The 22992-nt window shown below is 47.6% G+C and overlaps 1 protein-coding gene across 1 annotated transcript in view; it reads right to left on the bottom strand.

The window, feature by feature from the left end:
* The window catches only part of cubn (cubilin (intrinsic factor-cobalamin receptor)), a 217937-nt gene extending 196127 nt beyond the window's left edge, over positions 1 to 21810 (bottom strand). The window contains exons 1-9 of the mRNA XM_056299826.1: positions 21692 to 21810; positions 20949 to 21078; positions 17825 to 17920; positions 17523 to 17561; positions 16542 to 16643; positions 16097 to 16200; positions 9039 to 9165; positions 7591 to 7759; positions 4521 to 4652 (exon numbers count right to left, since the gene is read on the bottom strand). Of these exons, the coding sequence (XP_056155801.1) occupies positions 4521 to 4652; positions 7591 to 7759; positions 9039 to 9165; positions 16097 to 16200; positions 16542 to 16643; positions 17523 to 17561; positions 17825 to 17920; positions 20949 to 21078; positions 21692 to 21810 (1018 nt within the window). The remainder of the gene's footprint in view (positions 1 to 4520; positions 4653 to 7590; positions 7760 to 9038; positions 9166 to 16096; positions 16201 to 16541; positions 16644 to 17522; positions 17562 to 17824; positions 17921 to 20948; positions 21079 to 21691) is intronic.
* Between the last annotated feature and the right edge of the window lie 1182 nt (positions 21811 to 22992).

Raw genomic sequence — 22992 nt, forward strand, 5'->3', positions numbered from 1 at the left:
TGTCTTCGTTCGAGGGCTGGGAGAGCTGGCGCTGGATCGGCTGAGGGAGATTGGTCTGCTGCGTCCTGTGAGCCCAAGGACCACAGCCTGACCGGAGCTGTGCCCAAACAGGAAACACTGAGGGCGGTCTGACAGGATGCGGAAGCAGGGCAGGCTAAGCTAACTGCTAGCCCATACAGACCGGCAGTTTCCACAGTCTTCCTGGCTGGCGTTCGCTCTCGTTCATGTGTACAATAAAATTAAACAACACACAAAGTGTTTCTGATTGTGATAAAATCAGATTTAGTTTTTACCAAGCCATTTTGGTGTGCAGGTCAGCAAATAGTGAGACGTGGCTCAGACAGTGACTGAAAACAGGACAATGTTAGATTCTCAGTCTGATTAATCGGGTGAGGCAGCATTACAGTCAATACACCACATACTGCTCTACTTTCTTTCCATGATCAATATGTTGTTTTCAAATGAAACCCTTTGGTCAGCAATCAGTCCAGTGGATGAGGTGCCAGACACTGAGAAGGAAAGAAGGAGAGGTTGAGCCCTTGAGCAGGGTCACTGCTGGCTCCGGCCGGCCATGTGCTGCTCAATAGGCTTACAGCTAAGCCCCGCAACTCAGACACCTTTTAGTCTGCCATCTGGAATACATCTAAAATTAGACGGGAGAGGTGACGGCATCAGATGGAGCTGATGAGGGTGAAACAAGGGCAGATTTCTTCTCTAGGGAATACTCGTGAGCCTGCACACAATGTGAGGAAGCACAAATGAAGGCGAGTCCACTGCTGAGGAGACAAAGCTCCATCTAGACCTTTATATACGATGGATGTCAGATTGTCCGGGTCCGAATTAGTTCACTTATTATCTAAAAAACCAGCCCTTTTTTATTCTGAACATTCTGCAGATTGTTCCAGTAAGTCACAGCGTGAAAACTCTGAAAGCTGTGATGTAAGCGAGGGGAAGGATGTGGGCATCAGTACTTACCTGCTACCTGGTACCAAGAAACACTTACTGTGTGCTGTGACCTGAGAAACTTCACAACTGCAACAACTTTTCTTTTTTTTTTTTTTTTTAGATTTTTCCCCTTTTCTCCCCAAATGTACTTGGCCCATTACTCCACTCTTCTGAGCCATCCCGGTTGCTGCTCCACCCCCTCTGCTGATCCAAGGAGGGCTGCAGACTACCACATGCACATGTCTCCTCCGATATATGTGGAGTCACCAGCCACTTCTTTTCACCTGACAGTGAGGACTTTCGCCAGGGGGATGTCACATGTGGGATGATCACGTTATTCCCCTCAGTTCCCCCTTGCCCCCAAACAGGCACCCCAACCAACCAGAGGAGGCGCTAGTGCAGCGACCAGGACACATACCCACATCCGGCTTCCCACCCACAGACATGGCCAATTGTGTTTGTAGGGGCGCCTGACCAAGCCGGAGGTAACATGGGGATTCTAAACAGCGATCCCCGTGTTGGTAGCCAACGAAATAGACTGCCACACCACCCAGGCGCCCAACAAGAATCACTTTGTTAATCAACGCAGTGACAATACTGTTTTTTTCAAAGGAAATTTGAAATTCATCATTTTGGTGCCTTGGCTTTGTTTTGTCAGCATACAACAGAGGGAGGGAAGAGGATTTGAGTGGGATGAGGGAAGAGGATGCGAGTCAGAAGAGGGAAGAGGATGCGAGTGGGATAAGGGAAGCGGGTGTGAGTGAGATGAGGAGTGAGATGAGGGAAGAGGGTGCGAGTGGGATGAGGGAAGAGGATGCGAGTGAGATGAGGGAAGAGGGTGTGAGTGAGATGAGGGAAGAGGGTGTGAGTGGGATGAGGGAAGAGGGTGTGAGTGAGATGAGGGAACAGGGTGTGAGTGAGATGAGGAAAGAGGATGTGAGTAGGATGAGGGAAGAGGGTGTGAGTGAGATGAGGGAAGAGGGTGCGAGTGAGGTGAGGTAAGAGGATTGAGTGGGATGAGGGGAGAGGGTGGGAGTGGGATGAGGGAAGAGGATGTGAGTGAGATGAGGGAAGAGGGTGTGAGTGAGATGAGGAAAGAGGGTGTGAGTGAGATGAGGGAAGAGGATGCGAGTGAGATGAGGGAAGAGGATGTGAGTGAGATGAGGTAAGAGGATTTGAGTGAGATGAGGGAAGAGGGTGTGAGTGAGATGAGGAAAGAGGGTGTGAGTGAGATGAGGGAAGAGTGTGTGAGTGAGATGAGGAAAAAGGGTGTGAGTGAGATGAGGGAAGAGTGTTTGAGTGAGATGAGGAAAGAGGGTGTGAGTGAGATGAGGGAAGAGTGTGTGAGTGAGATGAGGAAAGAGGGTGTGAGTGAGATGAGGGAAGAGTGTGTGAGTGAGATGAGGGAAGAGGATGCGAGTGAGATGAGGGAAGAGGATGTGAGTGAGATGAGGTAAGAGGATTTGAGTGAGATGAGGGAAGAGGGTGTGAGTGAGATGAGGAAAGAGGGTGTGAGTGAGATGAGGGAAGAGTGTGTGAGTGAGATGAGGAAAGAGGGTGTGAGTGAGATGAGGGAAGAGTGTGTGAGTGAGATGAGGGAAGAGGATGCGAGTGAGATGAGGGAAGAGGGTGTGAGTGAGATGAGGAAAGGGTGTGAGTGAGATGAGAGAAGAGGATGTGAGTGAGATGAGGAAAGAGGGTGTGAGTGAGGTGAGGTAAGAGGATTTGAGTGGGATGAGGGGAGAGGATGGGAGTGAGATGAGGGAAGAAGGTGCGAGTGAGGTGAGGGAAGAGGGTGTGAATGAGATGAGGGAAGAGGATTTGAGTGGGATGAAGGGAGAGGGTGGGAGTGGGATGAGGGAAGAGCGTGAGAGTGAGATGAGGGAAGGATCTGAACTCACTGCTGCTTCATTTTATAACACACAATGAAGAAATACTGACAATATGTGGGATTCAACTGCACAGTGTTGTGTGGATGAAGGAAGAGGTTGTGAGTGAGACTAGGGAAGAGGATGCGAGTGAGATGAAGGAAGAGGATGCGAGTGAGATGAGAGAAATGGGTGCGAGTGAGATGAGGGAAGAGGATGTGAGTGGGATGAGGGAAGAGGGTGTGAGTGAGATGAGAGAAGAGGATGTGAGTGGGATGAGGGAAGAGGGTGCGAGTGAGATGAGGGAAGAGGATGCGAGTGAGATGAGGTAAGAGGATTTGAGTGGGATGAGGGGAGAGGGTGTGAGTGAGATGAGGGAAGAGGGTGCGAGTGAGATGAGGGAAGAGGGTGCGAGTGAGATGAGGGGAGAGGGTGGGAGTGAGATGGGAGGGTGGGAGGGAAGAGCGTCGGAGTGAGATGAGGGAAGAGGGTGCGAGTGAGATGAGGTAAGAGGATTTGAGTGGGATGAGGGAAGAGGGTGTGAGTGAGATGAGGGAAGAGGATTTGAGTGGGATGAGAGAAGAGGGTGTGAGTGAGATGAGGTAAGAGGATTTGAGTGGGATGAGGGAAGAGGGTGTGAGTGAGATGAGGGAAGAGGATTTGAGTGGGATGAGGGGAGAGGGTGGGAGTGAGATGGGAGGGTGGGAGGGAAGAGCGTCGGAGTGAGATGAGGGAAGAGGGTGCGAGTGAGATGAGGGAACAGGGTGTGAGTGAGATGAGGAAAGAGGATGTGAGTAGGATGAGGGAAGAGGATTTGAGTGGGATGAGGAGAGAGGGTGGGAGTGGGATGAGGGAAGAGCGTGGGAGTGAGATGAGGGAAGAGGGTGCGAGTGAGGTGAGGTAAGAGGATTTGAGTGGGATGAGGGGAGAGGGTGGGAGTGGGATGAGGGAAGAGCGTGGGAGTGAGATGAGGGAAGAGGGTGCGAGTGAGGTGAGGTAAGAGGATTTGAGTGGGATGAGGGGAGAGGGTGGGAGTGGGATGAGGGAAGAGGATGCGAGTGAGATGAGGGAAGAGGGTGTGAGTGAGATGAGGGAAGAGGGTGTGAGTGGGATGAGGTAAGAGGATTTGGGTGAGATGAGGGGAGAAGGTGTGAGTGAGATGAGGGAAGAGGGTGCGAGTGAGATGAGGTAAGAGGATTTGAATGGGATGAGGGGAGAGGGTGGGAGTGAGATGGGAGGGTGGGAGAGACGAGCGTCGGAGTGAGATGAGGGAAGAGGGTGCGAGTGAGATGAGGTAAGAGGATTTGAGTGGGATGAGGGGAGAAGGTGGGAGTGGGATGAGGGGAGAGAGTGGGAGTGGGATGAGGGAAGAGCGTCGGAGTGAGATGAGGGAAGAGGGTGTGAGTGAGATGAGGAGTGAGATGAGGGAAGAGGGTGCTAGTGAGATGAGGGAAGAGGGTGCGAGTGAGATGAGGAAAGGGTGTGAGTGAGATGAGGGAAGAGGGTGGGAGTGGGATGAGGGGAGAGGATGTGAGTGGGATGAGGGGAGAGGGTGCGAGTGAGATGAGGTAAGAGGGTGTGAGTGGGATGAGGGGAGAGGGTGGGATTCAACTGCACAGTGTTGTGTGGGCATGTCATGCAGTTTGCACTGATCTGTTCTGATCAGAAGAGTGACCTACTGGACCTGGCGTTTTCTCTAGGACATACCTGGAGGGCAGGGCCCACAGTGGAAGGAGCCCATACTGTTGAGACACTGCACCATGGGAGAAGTGGAACAGCCGCCGTTATTGGTTGCACATTCATCCACATCTTGACAGCTGTAGCCATTGCCTTGCCAACCTTAGGTGAGATGTCCATTATTGGGGGAGAAAAAAAGGACTGGTCAATAGGGTGTGAGAGGAGGAAAGACATGGTTATGCAAGCATGTGTGTCTTCAACCATGTACAAACACTTTAAAATGAGGAGTGCCGCTCTAACGGCTGAGTGGAATAAACCGCCGTTCTTGCAGTCCGCTCGTCATGTGGGTGGGGGGTTCGTAATCCAGACTCGCCGTAACCGGTTACGGCCAGACCGTCTACGGGGTCCGTAGAAGAGGACCCCGTAGACCACCCTTACCCGAGGGATAGTGGGTGTAGATCGGTGTAGTATTCGGGGACTCGTTGTTCTCCAGCGACCCCTCTGGCCCATCCGGGCACCTGCAGCCAAGCAACCAAAAGCATTCTCTCTACATCTCCTTGAAGGTGATGCAATCCATGTGAGGAGGCTTCAGCATGTAAAATAGCGAGAGCAGCCGACACGAGTTTGAAGGAAGCTGGTATTACGACTATCTCCTTCCTGTGGAAACGTGAGCCAGGGGAGTTATTCCACAAGAGTTCCGGCCATATGCCATCGGGTTAATCGGGTGGGATAAGGGTAGAAACTAGAAATACATTTTAAAAAAAAACGAGGAGTGAAATCTTTTTTTTTTTTCAGCCGCTTCTCCGGGGTCGGGTCACAGTGGCAGCAAGCTAAGTAGGGCACTCCAGACATCCCTCTCCCCAGCAACGCCCTCCAACTCCTCCTGGGGGATCCCAAGGCATTCCCAGGCCAGATTGGACATGTACTCCCTCCAGCAAGTTCTGAGTCTACCCTAGGGTCTCCTCTCAGTTGGCCGTGCCCGGTAAACCTCCAAAGGAAGGCACCCAGGAGGCATCCTGATCAGATGCCTGAACCACCTCAACTGGCTCCTTTCGATACAAAGGAGCAGCGGCTCCACTCCGAGCTCCGTCAGGATGTCCGAGCCCCTCACCCTATCTCTTAAGGCTGAGCCCAGCCACCCTACGGAGGAAACTCATTTCAGCCACTTCTATCCACGATCTCACCCTTTCGGTCATTACCCAAAGCTCATGACCATAGGTGAAGTTTGGAACAGAGATTGACTGGTAAATCGAGAGCTTTGCGTCCCGGCTCCGCTCCCTCTTCACCACAACGGTCCGGTATAACGTCCGCATTACTGCTGATGCTGCACCAATCCGCATGTCAATCTCCCGCTCTCGTGTACAAGACCCCGAGATACTTGAACTCCTTCACTTGAGGCAACAACTCATCCCCAACCCGGAGGGAGCAATCCACCATTTCCCGGTAGAGAACCATGGCCTCAGACTTGGAGGTGCTGACTCTCATCCCGGCCATTTTACACTCAGCTGCAAACTGCCCCAGTGGGCACTGGAGGTCGCGTTCTGATGAAGCCAACAAAACCACAACATCTGCGAAGAGCAGAGACACAATTCTGAGGTTCCCAAAACGGACACACTCCTCACCTTGGCTGTGCCTTGAGATCCTGTCCATGAATATCACAAACAGAATCAGAGACAAGGGACAACCTTGGCGGAGTCCGACACCCACCGAAAATGTGTTTGACTTTGTGCCGAGAATGCGGACACAGCTCTCACTTTGGGTATACAAGGACCGGATGGCTTGTAGCAACTGCCCCAGTACCCCATACTCCCACAGTACCCCCCATGGAGTGCCCCGGGGTACAAGGTCGTAAGCTTTCTCCAAGTCCACAAAACACATTTTGAGTGGCTGGTCAAACTCCCATGCCCCCCTCAGCACTTCTCCAAGGGTAAAGAGTTGGCCTGTTGTTCCACAGCCAGGATGGAATCCACATTGTTCCTCCTGGATCCAAGGTTCGACAATCGGTCGGAGCCTCCTTTTGAGCAACCCTACAACAGACTTTCCCAGGGAGGCTGAGCAATGTGATGCCCCAATAATTGCAGCACACTCTCCGGTCCCCCTTTTTGAATATGGGAACCACGACCCCAGTCTGACACTCCACAGGTATTGTCCCCGACCTCCACACGACACTGGGGAGGCATGTCAACCAAGACTGTGAAATCAGTTTTAGTTTTATAAATACGATTCATGGCCCATATTATACCTGGAATTAACAACAGTTTCTAAATATTAACAGTGTCAGTCAGTCCATCCATCCATTATCCAAAACACTTATCCTGCTCTCAGGGTCATGGGGATGCCAGAGCCTGTCCCGGCAGTCACTGGGTGGCAGGCGGGGAGACACCCTGGAGAGGCCACCAGGCCATCACAGGGCCCACACACACACACACACATTCACACCTAGGGACAATTTAGTACGGCCGATTCACCTGACTTGCATGTCTTTGGACTGTGGGAGGAAACCGGAGCACCCGGAGGAAACCCACGCAGACACCGGGAGAACATGTAAACTCCACACAGCCGGATGACGCCGGACGACCCACAAGGTTGGACTACCCTGGGGCTCGAATCCAGAACCGTTTTGCTGTGAGGTGACTATGCTAACCACTGGGCCACTGTGCCGCCCCGTGTCAGTCGGTATGAGCTAATTCTAAAATTAAGCGAAGACACAGGCCATTATGAGATTGTCCCACTGTCTGACTGACTCCGTTAAAGGAACATTTCTCTGATTTTCAAACAGCACTGATGGGTAATGTAATTGATTGAAGCAATAAAGACCTCACTGTGCATTATATTGACGGAAAAACTGGTTTTCTGCTCAGTCTTTTCCACATCACCTTCATGTACCAGAATGCATTGGGCTTTGGTACTGTCATCAATACAATCCTCTGTGCTGGTTATGTGACTGGCGTCACGATACGTCACTTGGCAGCCAGAAATACCCGGTTTCACTGCTGCCCTAGAGATCCTGAGACGACTGGGAACAGCTGCAGGTGTTGTCATGTGCTACCTCTGTTCAGTGAATTCGCCCTTTAACCTCTAGTTAAGGTAGGAAGCTGACCTGCTGGACAGGAGCCGCAGTAGAAGGAGCCCTGGGTGTTGTGGCAGGTCACAGGCGGGTTGGTGGGGCACGGTTTGGTGGGGAGATCACACTCGTTGACGTCCGCCACACAGGCCGGATTTCCAGCTGGGGCCTGCCATCCGCTGTCACAAATACACTTGTACTTGGGCTGGTCATTAAAAGAGAAAACATCTTTATGAACATCATTTTGTGAAACTGTAATCCTCTCCACATGTAATGGCAAACAGCTCTACGCTCATCTCCTCTACACCACTGAGAAAACAAGGGCTTGCATGACTTCATCCTCACCGGTTTGACAGCCTTGCATTGATTTAGCCTAGTAAAGAGAGGTGCTCATACTCTGCCACATAAAACTACCTCAGCATCCATCCCTGCAAGGCAGCTGCAGGGGGCAGAGAGGACATTAGTTTAGAGGACATCAATCTATTGCTGTAGCTCATATCTCCATAGGAGTCCAATCAGGCAGCAGGATACCGCGAAGTCACCGCCATCTAACGCTTGCTTTGGAAACCCAGCCAAAAACCACACAAAACCAAATGAAAAACGACCAAAAAATCTAAACAAATAAGGAGGTAATGTTCTGTTGTGCCCTCAACACATTCTGAGGCGTAAAACAAACTACAATTCTCAATACTGCCATGTGTGGCAAAGAAACAAAAACACAAATGCTGATAAGAGGCCCAGTAAAGACCCCGTAAAGACCCAGTAAAGACCCAGTAATGAAGGTTGGACTGTTCCTGGACTTCTATGGATGTTGAGCCTACTGAGATGTAAAAACGTCAACATTTGAAAGTGAAATACTACTTTGAAGAGCGCATTGACTTGTTTCTAGTACAAGTCCTTCAAATCATTTCCGGGAAACTTCCTGAAGGAATCCTGTAAAACCTGCCTGATAAATATCTTACATTATTCCAACATTTTGGGGGAAAGAATAATCTTTTTTTTTAATTCCCCCCCCTTTCCCCCCCAGTTGTATCCGGCCAATTACCCCACTCCTACGAGCCGTCCCGGTCACTGCTCCACCCCCTCTGCCGATCTGGGGAGGGCTGCAGACTACCACCTCTCCTCTGATACACGTGGAGTCACCAGCCACGTCTTTTCACCTGACAGTGAGGAGTTTCACCAGGGGGACGTAGCGCGTGGCAGGATCACGCTACCACCCCCCCAAAACAGGCGCCCCGACCGACCAGAGGAGGTGCTAGTGCAGCGACCAGGACACATACTCACATCTGGCTTCCCACCCACAGACACAGCCAATTGTGTCTGTAGGGACGCCCAACCAAGCCGGAGGCAACACAGGGATTCAAACCGGCGATCCCCGTGTTGGTAGCCAACGAAATAGACCACTACACTTCCTGGATGCCACAAATGATAAATAAATAAATAAATAAATGTTAAGATTGAATGTAAAAGTACGAGTGGGTTACCTGTCCAGGTGTGACTCGGTCTGCGTCTATACACATGCCGTGCACGCACAGGTTCTGCTCTCCGCTCCTGCAGTCGTCGTACCGCACCGTGCAGAGGGAACCGGACCACTCTGCAGAACACCTGCAGCTGTACAGACACACCAGCAACAAGCACATGATGCACCGCCATGACCCGCTGTACAATGGCAGAACAGAAACGCACCGAGCCAAGGACCAGGGGGCAGACCACAACACGCTCTACAGGACAATCTGAACTATAAGTCAACTGACACAGACACGAGAAGAAGAAAGAAAGGACCAGGGGGCAGACCACAACACACTTTACAGGACAATCTGAACTATAAGTCAACTGACACAGACACGAGAAGAAGAAAGAAAGGACCAGGGGGCAGACCACAACACACTTTACAGGACAATCTGAACTATAAGTCAACTGACACAGACACGAGAAGAAGAAAGAAAGGACCAGGGGGCAGACCACAACACACTTTACAGGACAATCTGAACTATAAGTCAACTGACACAGACACGAGAAGAAGAAAGAAAGGACCAGGGGGCAGACCACAACACACTTTACAGGACAATCTGAACTATAAGTCAACTGACACAGACACAAGAAGAAGAAAGAAAGGACCAGGGGGCAGACCACAACACACTTTACAGGACAATCTGAACTATAAGTCAACTGACACAGACACAAGAAGAAGAAAGAAAGGAACAGGGGGCAGACCACAACACACTTTACAGGACAATCTGAACTATAAGTCAACTGACACAGACACAAGAAGAAGAAAGAAAGGACCAGGGGGCAGACCACAACACACTTTACAGGACAATCTGAACTATAAGTCAACTGACACAGACACAAGAAGAAGAAAGAAAGGACCAGGGGGCAGACCACAACACACTTTACAGGACAATCTGAACTATAAGTCAACTGACAAAGACACGAGAAGAAGAAAGAAAGGAACAGGGGGCAGACTACAACACACTTTACAGGACAATCTGAACTATAAGTCAACTGACACAGACACAAGAAGAAGAAAGAAAGGAACAGGGGGCAGACCACAACACACTTTACAGGACAATCTGAACTATAAGTCAACTGACACAGACACGAGAAGAAGAAAGAAAGGAACAGGGGGCAGACCACAACACACTTTACAGGACAATCTGAACTATAAGTCAACTGACACAGACACAAGAAGAAGAAAGAAAGGACCAGGGGGCAGACCACAACACACTTTACAGGACAATCTGAACTATAAGTCAACTGACACAGACACAAGAAGAAGAAAGAAAGGACCAGGGGGCAGACCACAACACACTTTACAGGACAATCTGAACTATAAGTCAACTGACACAGACACGAGAAGAAGAAAGAAAGGAACAGGGGGCAGACCACAACACACTTTACAGGACAATCTGAACTATAAGTCAACTGACACAGACACGAGAAGAAGAAAGAAAGGAACAGGGGGCAGACCACAACACACTCTACAGGACAATCTGAACTATAAGTCAACTGACACAGACACAAGAAGAAGAAAGAAAGGACCAGGGGGCAGACCACAACACACTTTACAGCACAATCTGAACTATAAGTCAACTGACACAGACACAAGAAGAAGAAAGAAAGGAACAGGGGGCAGACCACAACACACTTTACAGGACAATCTGAACTATAAGTCAACTGACACAGACACAAGAAGAAGAAAGAAAGGAACAGGGGGCAGACCACAACACACATTACAGGACAATCTGAACTATAAGTCAACTGACACAGACACGAGAAGAAGAAAGAAAGGAACAGGGGGCAGACCACAACACACTTTACAGGACAATCTGAACTATAAGTCAACTGACATAGACACAAGAAGAAGAAAGAAAGGACCAGGGAGCAGACCACAACACACTTTACAGGACAATCTGAACTATAAGTCAACTGACACAGACACGAGAAGAAGAAAGAAAGGACCAGGGGGCAGACCACAACACACTTTACAGGACAATCTGAACTATAAGTCAACTGACACAGACACAAGAAGAAGAAAGAAAGGAACAGGGGGCAGACCACAACACACTTTACAGGACAATCTGAACTATAAGTCAACTGACACAGACACGAGAAGAAGAAAGAAAGGACCAGGGGGCAGACCACAACACACTTTACAGGACAATCTGAACTATAAGTCAACTGACACAGACACAAGAAGAAGAAAGAAAGGAACAGGGGGCAGACCACAACACACTTTACAGGACAATCTGAACTATAAGTCAACTGACACAGACACGAGAAGAAGAAAGAAAGGACCAGGGGGCAGACCACAACACACTTTACAGGACAATCTGAACTATAAGTCAACTGACACAGACACAAGAAGAAGAAAGAAAGGACCAGGGGGCAGACCACAACACACATTACAGGACAATCTGAACTATAAGTCAACTGACACAGACACAAGAAGAAGAAAGAAAGGACCAGGGGGCAGACCACAACACACTTTACAGGACAATCTGAACTATAAGTCAACTGACACAGACACAAGAAGAAGAAAGAAAGGAACAGGGGGCAGACCACAACACACTTTACAGGACAATCTGAACTATAAGTCAACTGACACAGACACAAGAAGAAGAAAGAAAGGAACAGGGGGCAGACCACAACACACTTTACAGGACAATCTGAACTATAAGTCAACTGACACAGACACAAGAAGAAGAAAGAAAGGACCAGGGGGCAGACCACAACACACTTTACAGGACAATCTGAACTATAAGTCAACTGACACAGACACAAGAAGAAGAAAGAAAGGACCAGGGGGCAGACCACAACACACTTTACAGGACAATCTGAACTATAAGTCAACTGACACAGACACGAGAAGAAGAAAGAAAGGACCAGGGGGCAGACCACAACACACTTTACAGGACAATCTGAACTATAAGTCAACTGACACAGACACAAGAAGAAGAAAGAAAGGACCAGGGGGCAGACCACAACACACTTTACAGGACAATCTGAACTATAAGTCAACTGACACAGACACGAGAAGAAGAAAGAAAGGAACAGGAGGCAGACCACAACACACTTTACAGGACAATCTGAACTATAAGTCAACTGACACAGACACAAGAAGAAGAAAGAAAGGAACAGGGGGCAGACCACAACACACTTTACAGGACAATCTGAACTATAAGTCAACTGACACAGACACAAGAAGAAGAAAGAAAGGACCAGGGGGCAGACCACAACACACTTTACAGGACAATCTGAACTATAAGTCAACTGACACAGACACGAGAAGAAGAAAGAAAGGACCAGGGGGCAGACCACAACACACTTTACAGGACAATCTGAACTATAAGTCAACTGACACAGACACAAGAAGAAGAAAGAAAGGACCAGAAGGCAGACCACAACACACTTTACAGGACAATCTGAACTATAAGTCAACTGACACAGACACAAGAAGAAGAAAGAAAGGAACAGGGGGCAGACCACAACACACTTTACAGGACAATCTGAACTATAAGTCAACTGACACAGACACAAGAAGAAGAAAGAAAGAAAGAAAGAAAGAAAGAAAGAAAGAAAGAAAGAAAGAAAGAAAGAAAGAAAGAAAGGAAGAAAGGAAGCCACTTTCATTTTGTCATAGTATGGTTACGATGAATGTGTGCTGTGCTTGTAACCATGCTATTGTATAGGAGCAGTGGGCATCTGCAGCGACCGGGAACCACCTCCAGTTCTTCTTTCCACTGCCTTGCTCAGGGGCACAGGCAGGAGTAGAACGACCAAGACAGTCGGTATGACTGTTCTGGATTTTCAAAGTTTAATAACCTTGTGAGAAAGAGACACCGACCTGCCGCTCCCTGGATGCTTCAAAAAGTTCATATATTTGCATTGAAATGAGTTTTAGATCAATCGCACAAAACAGTTATGATAAGATCTACCTAGCACGACCATGAGCGGTCAAAATGACCGCTGGGGTTTAAACTCTATATTGTGCCAGTTGAGATATTAATGCATTACACATGTTAGTGTGTCTGTTAAGAGGCTAACTAACTGACACCAACATCAACATGTTCACAACTATAACTGTGTTTAAACAGGTTAAACTTCAGAGAGACATGGCGGAAGTTGAGCAGCGAAACAGAAACAGTGAAAATATTACCCGAGACACCAACGGACAACACACACTGCTAATCCAGCCAAGGCAACAAGGCTACATAACGGGACATGTGCCACCAGAACTGACAGTGGATACATACTGACACAGTCCCCCACACGAGTCCTTATGTCAGAGCAGGACAAGCGGTTTGGATGATGGATGATGGATGGATGGCTGGCTGAAACAGTCCCCCCACACGAGCCCTTATGTCAGAGCAGGACAAGCGGTTTGGATGATGGATGATGGATGGCTGAAACAGTCCCCCACACGAGTCCTTATGTCAGAGCAGGACAAGCGGTTTGGATGATGGATGGATGGATGGATGGCTGAAACAGTCCCCCACACGAGTCCTTATGTCAGAGCAGGACAAGCGGTTTGGATGATGGATGGATGGATGGATGGCTGAAACAGTCCCCCCACACGAGTCCTTACGTCAGAGCAGGACAAGCGGTTTGGATGATGGATGATGGATGGATGGCTGAAACAGTCCCCCCACACGAGCCCTTATGTCAGAGCAGGACAAGCGGTTTGGATGATGGATGATGGATGGATGGCTGAAACAGTCCCCCGCACGAGCCCTTATGTCAGAGCAGGACACGCGCTTTGGATGATGGATGATGGATGATGGATGGCTGAAACAGTCCCCCACACGAGTCCTTACATCAGAGCAGGACAAGCGGTTTGGATGATGGATGATGGATGATGGATGGATGGATGGCTGAAACAGTCCCCCACACGAGCCCTTATGTCAGAGCAGGACAAGCGGTTTGGATGATGGATGATGGATGGCTGAAACAGTCCCCCGCACGAGCCCTTACATCAGAGCAGGACAAGCGGTTTGGATGATGGATGGATGGATGATGGATGGCTGAAACAGTCCCCCACACGAGCCCTTATGTCAGAGCAGGACAAGCGGTTTGGATGATGGATGATGGATGATGGATGGCTGAAACAGTCCCCCACACGAGTCCTTATGTCAGAGCAGGACACGCGGTTTGGATGATGGATGATGGATGGCTGAAACAGTCCCCCACACGAGCCCTTATGTCAGAGCAGGACATGCGGTTTGGATGATGGATGGATGGATGGCTGAAACAGTCCCCCACACGAGCCCTTACGTCAGAGCAGGACACGCGGTTTGGATGATGGATGATGGATGGCTGAAACAGTCCCCCACACGAGTCCTTACGTCAGAGCAGGACACGCGGTTTGGATGATGGATGGATGGATGGCTGAAACAGTCCCAAACAACGACCGCAACTTAAAAACCACTAGGGCGACCGCGGCGGTCATTTTCAAAGTTTAATAACTGTGGACAAAAAAAGATACAGACCTTCCGCTCCTAAAACTGCACATGTCTGCATTAAAATGAGTTTTAGATCAGCTGCACAAAAAAAGTTATAAGATCTACCTAGCACGACCATGAGCCGTCAAAATGACCGCGCGTAATTCTCGCGTCATCGTGCGCGTCATGTCACGTGTGTTTCGCGTCATTTCCTTAGCAACTTCTCGTCCCTTGGCAACTTCCCGTCCCTTAGCACATGTCCCGTTTTACGGCCTTGCTGCGCTGTCAGATTAGCAGTGTGTGTTGTCCGTGTTGTGTGTCAGGTTGTGGAGTTAGAAAACAACGAGACAGGAGACGTGAGAGTAGACGTAGTCGAGGTAGTTTACTAGCTCCAACTTAGCATGTCATACATCTGACAACGACACTGAACTGACTGTGAACCGGAAGCGGAAGTGCATTATCTGACCCCTCGCCTCTTCCCTTAAAGGTACACCGTCCTCTTAGGTGAATGTCTCTCGATATACAGATGTGGGTCACCACAAGGTAATATTTTCACTTGTCCAGTTTTGCTGCTCAGGTTCCACCACGTCTCTCTGAAGTTTAAACTGCTTAAAGCAGTATTGTCACATGCACATATGGATCAAGAGACTTGCTCGCCATTGGCTGACGGGCAGCACTTTTAGTCGACTGGTTAACGGAGTCGCCTTTGGTGCAGGAGAAACGGGTTCGCATCCCGGCTGTGGCGGTTCCCGTGCTGCCCCCCCCCCCCGAATTTGCTACAGTATTAGAGTTGTTAAAATGCTCGTTTTGGTGTCAGTTAGTTTCATAACAGACATACTAACATATGTAATGCATTAATGTATCAATTGGGTATTTATCTTGACACAATATAGAGTTTAAAAACCGGCCATCATTTTGACCGTCCACAGTCGTTTTAGGAAGGAGAGACATCCTGGTCGTTCTACTGCTAACCCTAACATGCATGTCTTTTTGGTAGTGGGAGGAAACCTCAGCACCAAGAAAAAAACCCCATTGCAGACACAGGGAGAACATAGACCTGGGACTCGAACCCAGGACCTTCTTATTGTGAGGAACAGTGCTAACAACTGGACCACCGTGCTGCCCAACCAGCATATGAATCATCATAAATGATTCAGAAAATGAATCACATCATTAAATCTACTTATCTACTTGAATCCTTGCCCCCTACAGGGAAATGTGTAAAATGTAGGCTTTTTGCTGTTGTTGTTGTTGAGGCATTAAAGTCAAGCGTGCACAGTAGCACAGTATCCCTGAAGCTCAACAACAGCAGAGCACGACTGTGCTAATATTCAAAATACAGGGTCGCTCTTAAAACAACAACAACAACAACAACAAGTTACATGAATATTAATGCAACTATTAAGGGTGGCTGCATAGCATGGTGCTGGTTTGAGAGGTTCTACCTTTGTCTCATCGTGTTTCATTTTTACAGCCCTGCTCACTCATCAAATTATCCAAACTGCCATAAATCGATGACACAACATGTGACGGAGTATAAACACCACGTGCTAACGGGTCATATAACAGCAGTCAGTGTGTTGCGTTGTGTTGGGACTTACGTGAAGGAGCCGGGCGTGTTGACACATGTTGCTCCATTCTGACACCCGTGTGAGGTGCCTGCTAAGACCTGACACTCATTTACATCAGTGGCACAGGTAGGACCCTGCAACGGACAGCACACACACACACACACACACACACACACACACACACACACACACACACACACACACACACACACACACACACACACACACACACTGTTCGTTCCCTAGTCTTGTTAGGATGACAAGGTCAAGGAAGGCTGGTCCCCCCACATCTGACATTCAGCAGAGTCCTTTTCCTAAATTGTTATTCAGTAGTAAACCAGTTTCTACTGCTACAAACACAGAGCCATTAAACTATGACTAGTCCTTAGAAACCCATTCTACCCTGCTGTTCTGAATACAATTTTAAAGTTAAAAATAAATAATTAGAACAAGGTTTGAAACACGTCCTACTCACAGCCCAGTTACTGGGGCACACACAGTGGTACGCGTCCAATAGATTCAGACAGGTCGCTCCATTCTGACAGGGATTACTGCTGCAGGACTGCCGCCTGACTGTCTGTAAGATAGAATAGAACACAACAGAATAGAACACAACAGAACAGGATAGATAGAATAGATTAAAGTAGAACAGAGCAAAACAGAATAAGATAGAACAGAATAGGATAGAATAGAACAGAACAAAACAGAATAGGATAGAACAAAACAGAATAGGATAGAATAGGATAGAATAGGATAGAACAAAACAGAATAGGATAGAATAGGATAGAACAAAACAGAATAGGATAGAATAGAACAGAATAGGATAGAATAGGATAGAACAAAACAGAATAGGATAGAACAAAATAGAATAGAATAGAACAAAACAGAATAGGATAGAATAGAACAAAACAGAAAAAGATAGAACAGAACAAAACAGAATAGGATAGATAGATAAAACATAATATGATAGAACAGAATAGAACAGAAAAAACAATAGGATAGAATAGAATAGATAGAGTAGAACAGAATAAGATAGAACAGAATAGAACAGAGCAAAACAGAATAGGATAGATAGATAGAACATAATATGATAGAACAGAATAGAACAGAAAAAAACAATAGGATAGAATAGAATAGAATAGATAGAGTAAAACAGAATAAGATAGAACAGAATAGAACAGAACAGAGCAAAACAGAATAAGATAGAACAGAATAGAATAGAACAGGATAGGATATAACAACAAAATAGGATAGAATAGAACAGATTAGAACAGGATAGGCCCAATAAGGAATAGTGCATGTCCGTATGACATCATCTTGTTGCAAGCTGTGCCATGCTTTAACGTTACCATGGTTATCAAATAATTTCTAGCTGATAATAAAGATGTCTCATAAGTGAAGCAGATGTGTGTTTTTGTAGGACAAAGCAGCACAGACTACTAGGCTGGAATTTTACCGATTCAAGCGAGGTCACTTTTGTCTCAAGTGTTGTGGCCTGGAATTCAAGGAAAGGCAAAAAGAAACTGGTCAGTGGCATTGTTAACATATTTGTTATAGTTTAGATATGTGTAGGATGAAGGCAGACATATTATCCAGGCCAGAAGAGAATTTTGAGGGTTGTCTGTTCTGAACATAGCTATTGCCTTAGGTCAGCCAGCACCCGGAACTAAAGAAGGAAAAGCTCCATCTCGGAAGGTTTGAACACACTGGTTCACACCACATTAGCTGTAGTTTTAATTGCAATGTCTCTGGTCGTACCCTGGCCTCCAGCTGGTTGAGTTTGTTGGTGATTTCAGGAGATACTCCACCTCCATGAACCTTGATGTTATCGATGTCTGCTTTATTGGTTTTGATCTGAAACCAGACAAGGTATCCATGAGTGTTTATACACAAGCTGCAGAGAAAAAACAAATCCCTACACAATCTCAAGACAGTTACAGGCAGCACAGTGCTATAAAACATACTTTATAAAGTGCTGAGAAGTGATTCCTTTGTTAGTCAATAACTACAATTTACAATTTCATTTAGATGACGTGTTTAACCAAAGCGACGTACATCTGAGAGTTAATACAACACAAGCAAAGATCTAGTCAGGAGGATCTAGTCAGGAGGTGACAATGCAAGTAAGTGCCAAAAAACTGGGTTCAAGTCCGGTAGGACATAGGTGTCAACAGGCAGTGCACAAAGGCAGTGCATAGAAGCAATTTATTATTATTTTTTAATACTATCAGGTGTGGAGATGTTCAAGAACGAGCTGGGTCTTTAGCTTCCTCTTAAAGATGGAGAGGGACTCAGCGGATCGAATGGAGTTTGGTAACTCATTCCACCACCGAGGAACTACATCAGACAAGAGTCTGGCTAGTGACTTAGGGCCCCATTGTGGAGGAAGTGACAGGTGGCTTTCATTGGCAGAGTGTAGTGAGCGGGACTGAGTGTAGACCTGAATGAGGGAGTTCAGGTAGGGACTGAGTGTAGACCTGAATGAGGGAGTTCAGGTAGGGACTGAGTGTAGACCTGAATGAGGGAGTTCAGGTAGCGACTGAGTGTAGACCTGAATGAGGGAGTTCAGGTAGGGACTGAGTGTAGACCTGAATGAGGGAGTTCAGGTAGCGACTGAGTGTAGACCTGAATGAGGGAGTTCAGGTAGGGACTGAGTGTAGACCTGAATGAGGGAGTTCAGGTAGCGACTGAGTGTAGACCGGAATGAGGGAGTTCAGGTAGGGACTGAGTGTAGACCTGAATGAGGGAGTTCAGGTAGGGACTGAGTGTAGACCTGAATGAGGGAGTTCAGGTAGGGACTGAGTGTAGACCTGAATGAGGGAGTTCAGGTAGGGACTGAGTGTAGACCTGAATGAGGGAGTTCAGGTAGGGACTGGGTGTAGACCTGAATGAGGGAGTTCAGGTAGGGACTGGGTGTAGACCTGAATGAGGGAGTTCAGGTAGGGACTGAGTGTAGACCTGAATGAGGGAGTTCAGGTAGGGACTGAGTGTAGACCTGAATGAGGGAGTTCAGGTAGGGACTGAGTGTAGACCTGAATGAGGGAGTTCAGGTAGGGACTGAGTGTAGACCTGAATGAGGGAGTTCAGGTAGGGACTGAGTGTAGACCTGAATGAGGGAGTTCAGGTAGGGACTGAGTGTAGACCTGAATGAGGGAGTTCAGGTAGGGACTGAGTGTAGACCTGAATGAGGGAGTTCAGGTAGGGACTGAGTGTAGACCTGAATGAGGGAGTTCAGGTAGGGACTGAGTGTAGACCTGAATGAGGGAGTTCAGGTAGGGACTGAGTGTAGACCTGAATGAGGGAGTTCAGGTAGGGACTGAGTGTAGACCTGAATGAGGGAGTTCAGGTAGGCGGGAGCCGTTTTAGTTGCTGTTTTGTAAGCGAGCATCAAGGTTTTGAATTTGCTGCGGGCAGCTACTGGGAGCCAATTGAGGGGTATGAACAGCGGCGTGACATGTGCTGTTCTGGGTTGGTTGAAGACCAGACGGGCTGCCATGTTCTGGATCATTTGCAGAGGTTTGAAAGTGCATGCAGGCAGACCTGCCAGTAAGGAGTTGCAGTAGTCAATGCGTGATATTACAAGAGCCTGTACCAGAAGTTGTGCTGCATGCTCAGACAGGTAGGTCTAATTTGACTGATGTTGCTCAGGGCAAAACGGCACAACCGAGCAGTCGAGGCCACGTGACCCTTAAAGGTTAGTTGGTCATCAATCATGAAACCCAGGTTTTGGGCAGACTTTGTGGGCATGAGTTGGGTTGATCCAAGCTGGACATTGATCTGTTGTTGTAAGGATGGCCTGGCTGGGATGACAAGGATCTCAGTCTTAGATAGGTTAAGCTGAAGTTGGCGTCCTTTCATCCATGCAGAGATATCAGCAAGGCATGAGGATATCCGTGCCGAGACTGTGAGGTCAGCTGGCGGGAATGATAGGAAGAGCTGGGTGTCGTCAGCGTAGCAGTGGTATGAGAAACCATGGGAGTGGATGTTTGCACCAACTGATGAGGTGTATATTGAGATGAGGAGGGGACCGAGCACTGACCTTAAGGTACCCCTGTAATTTATGAATGCATTATAAAACAGTAATAAGATGTTATTAAACACTAATAAATACTTTGGGTTGCCAGGTTGGGAGCCCACATTTTTAATGCTTTGGAGGGCCTCTGTAGACATTCTCTCAGAAAACCATGTCACCAGCGTGGACTGCCGATATACATTTTCAGTGAGCAGTGTATAAATAACACAACTTGAAAATGTTGTGCAATCCATTATAATGATCATTGTTCACCATGTAATTATATGGAAATTGTTGTGTTGCATTGCAGTCAGATTTGCTACAGCACTACACGTGTTAAGGGCATCGATGTCGTACACTGTGGTTTAAGTATAATGAACTTTTTTCACCAAGACATTTTCAAATCTTGCATAAGCAGAAATCATGTTTCCAATTTTGAGTTGTTGTAGCTCAATTTTCTGGAACGACTGTGCGCCGATCTTTGGTCCAAGTAAAAGAGCTGTGTCTGCTTTCAAAGCTGTTAATCATTTTAGGTCTCGTGATGAGGGGAGCAGTAAGCGTTAAATTCTGCAGAGCTTTACAAAGTGTCAAGACAAGGGAGCGGGAACAAGGGCAGTAAAATGTTCATTGGTTTATAAAGTCATTACCAACTTTATAGCATTCTAATGAACATGATCCCTATACACACGGGCTACTTGAAAGACTGAAATTGGTTTGAGGCTTAACAAGCTGTTCAGCACTGATAGCAGACACATGATTCAAGTCGTGCTCGCAACCAAACACATGCTCAGAGGTCTGGGTCAGGTGGGAGAAGACAGGAGTCAGCACAAGGCCATTTGAGAAGGTTGAAGAGTGTGTGTGTGTGTCTACCTGACTCAGGAGTTGTGTGAGGTCCTCACTGCCCACTTTGACCTTCCCTGATCCAGATGGCTGGAAGCGGATCTCCTTATACTCGCCAGTGGAGAAGACCAGGTGGCCATTGTCTGACAGCATGCGGGGTCTACAAGGGCCAGACCATCAAGTCAGAAGCCACCTCACTATACAGCCAGTCCCCAATCTAACAACATGAGGACGGGTGAAGTCTTCTCCTTCCAACAGCAGCTTCATCCCCACTGTTAGCCTCAAAGAAACACCTCCCATCTCTTAACACTGCTCACATGCAGCGTTCCTGGACTGTTAGCCGCAGCTTCACAGCGTTACTCGTCATGCCAGCTGGAAATCTTGCTTTCCAGATTTATGTAATAACAGACCTGCTCTTAAAACAGGATTTCTGGCAGACAGTGCAGCAGATAGGACAGAGTTCAACTCCTGATTCATCTTGAGCCAAAAGCAGACAAAACAGTTCAGTTTCAGAAGACGTAATTATTAGCATTTTTGGGAATATTGGCTGAAAGAAGAAAGCAGCATTCCCCCAAAATGTTTATACTGTGTTCCATGAATCACTTAATTCTTTAAAAATCATTTTCTAAATCAAGACAGGTCATTCTCTTTCACTGCAAATCAGCTTTAATACTGTTTCACACTAGTGGTCTGTAATAGTCCCATGTATCAGCAGAACTGGTACATGGAGTCAGAGGGCATCAATTAAGTTTGTCCCCTGAAACCTGACTCACTGGTCATTGATGTCCCTTCTGCTGCGTCTGGGCGTTTTGTCCCCTGGCTCTCCCAGCAGTCCCACCAAGAGGAAGAGGAGGATGAAGAGCGGCCGCAACAGCCACAGTTTACAAGCCATGCCAAGAGAGCTGCTCCCAGGATGCTCTTCAGACACTAGAATGACATCTGACCAGCTTCAGCAGTCTAATGCCCCCTCTGCCTCTGCAACACGCCAAGGTAGAACTTTGCCCCAGTGACACTTCTCCGCCCCCAACCATCGAAGAAGCCCTCACACAGATCCATAAAACACACTGCGGGGAAGGACGAGGGAGGCAAAACAACCTGTGGCTGCTGTGCCACTTTATTGAGCAATTGAGAGGGTCCATCACATGGTTTAAGGAGATGAGTAACCAACTGTGTATAGACGGTGGTTAGAAAGCAATTAAGAGAAGGTGTTGAGAATATCTTCCTGAACCTCACTGGGATGATGGATATTGAGTGACTTAGGACTGTCGAAGAGCTGGGTTCAAATAAAATAAACAGAGACAGAGCTAGCTAGCTGGCTAGATAATTGATTCCATTATCGATCAATATATCAATTGCGCAATTAATTGATTGTTTAGTCTATAAACTGTCAAAAATAAGTACAGGTGGCCATTTCAGGTTCCCAGAGCCCAAAGTGACGTCTTAAACCAGTTAAGTTAGTCTGACCAGCAGTCTAAAAAACCCTTACGTATTCATTTGATGATGACATGAGTCAGAGAAAGGCAAGAAAGTATTTGTGAAGCTGTAACCAGCAAATGTTTGGCTGTTAAGTGTCTACATAATCAACACTGTTACAGTCATGTTGGGCCAATTCACTAATTGATGAATCAACTAATAGTTTCAGCAGTGACAGAGACACAGACATAGAGACAGACACAGAAAGACACAGATAGACAGAGACAGCGAGACAGACACAGACAGAGAGACAGGTACAAGGAGACACAGACAGCGAGACAGAGACAGACAGACAGACAGCGAGACAGAGACAGACAGAGAGACAGGTACAAGGAGACACAGACAGCGAGACAGAGACAGACAGACAGACAGCGAGACAGAGACAGACAGAGGCACAGACAGAAGAGACAGAGACACAGACAAATAGACAGAGACACAGAAACAGACAGACACAGACAGACAGGCACAAGGAGACACACAGACAGCGAGACGGACAGACACAGACAGACAAACAGACAGACACAGACAGACAGAGGCACAGACAGAAGAGACAGACAGACAGACAGACAGACAGACAGAGACACACAGACAGAAGAGACAG

The sequence above is a fragment of the Lampris incognitus genome, chromosome 19, assembly GCF_029633865.1.
Source record: "Lampris incognitus isolate fLamInc1 chromosome 19, fLamInc1.hap2, whole genome shotgun sequence".
NCBI classification, from domain to species: Eukaryota; Metazoa; Chordata; class Actinopteri; order Lampriformes; family Lampridae; genus Lampris; species Lampris incognitus.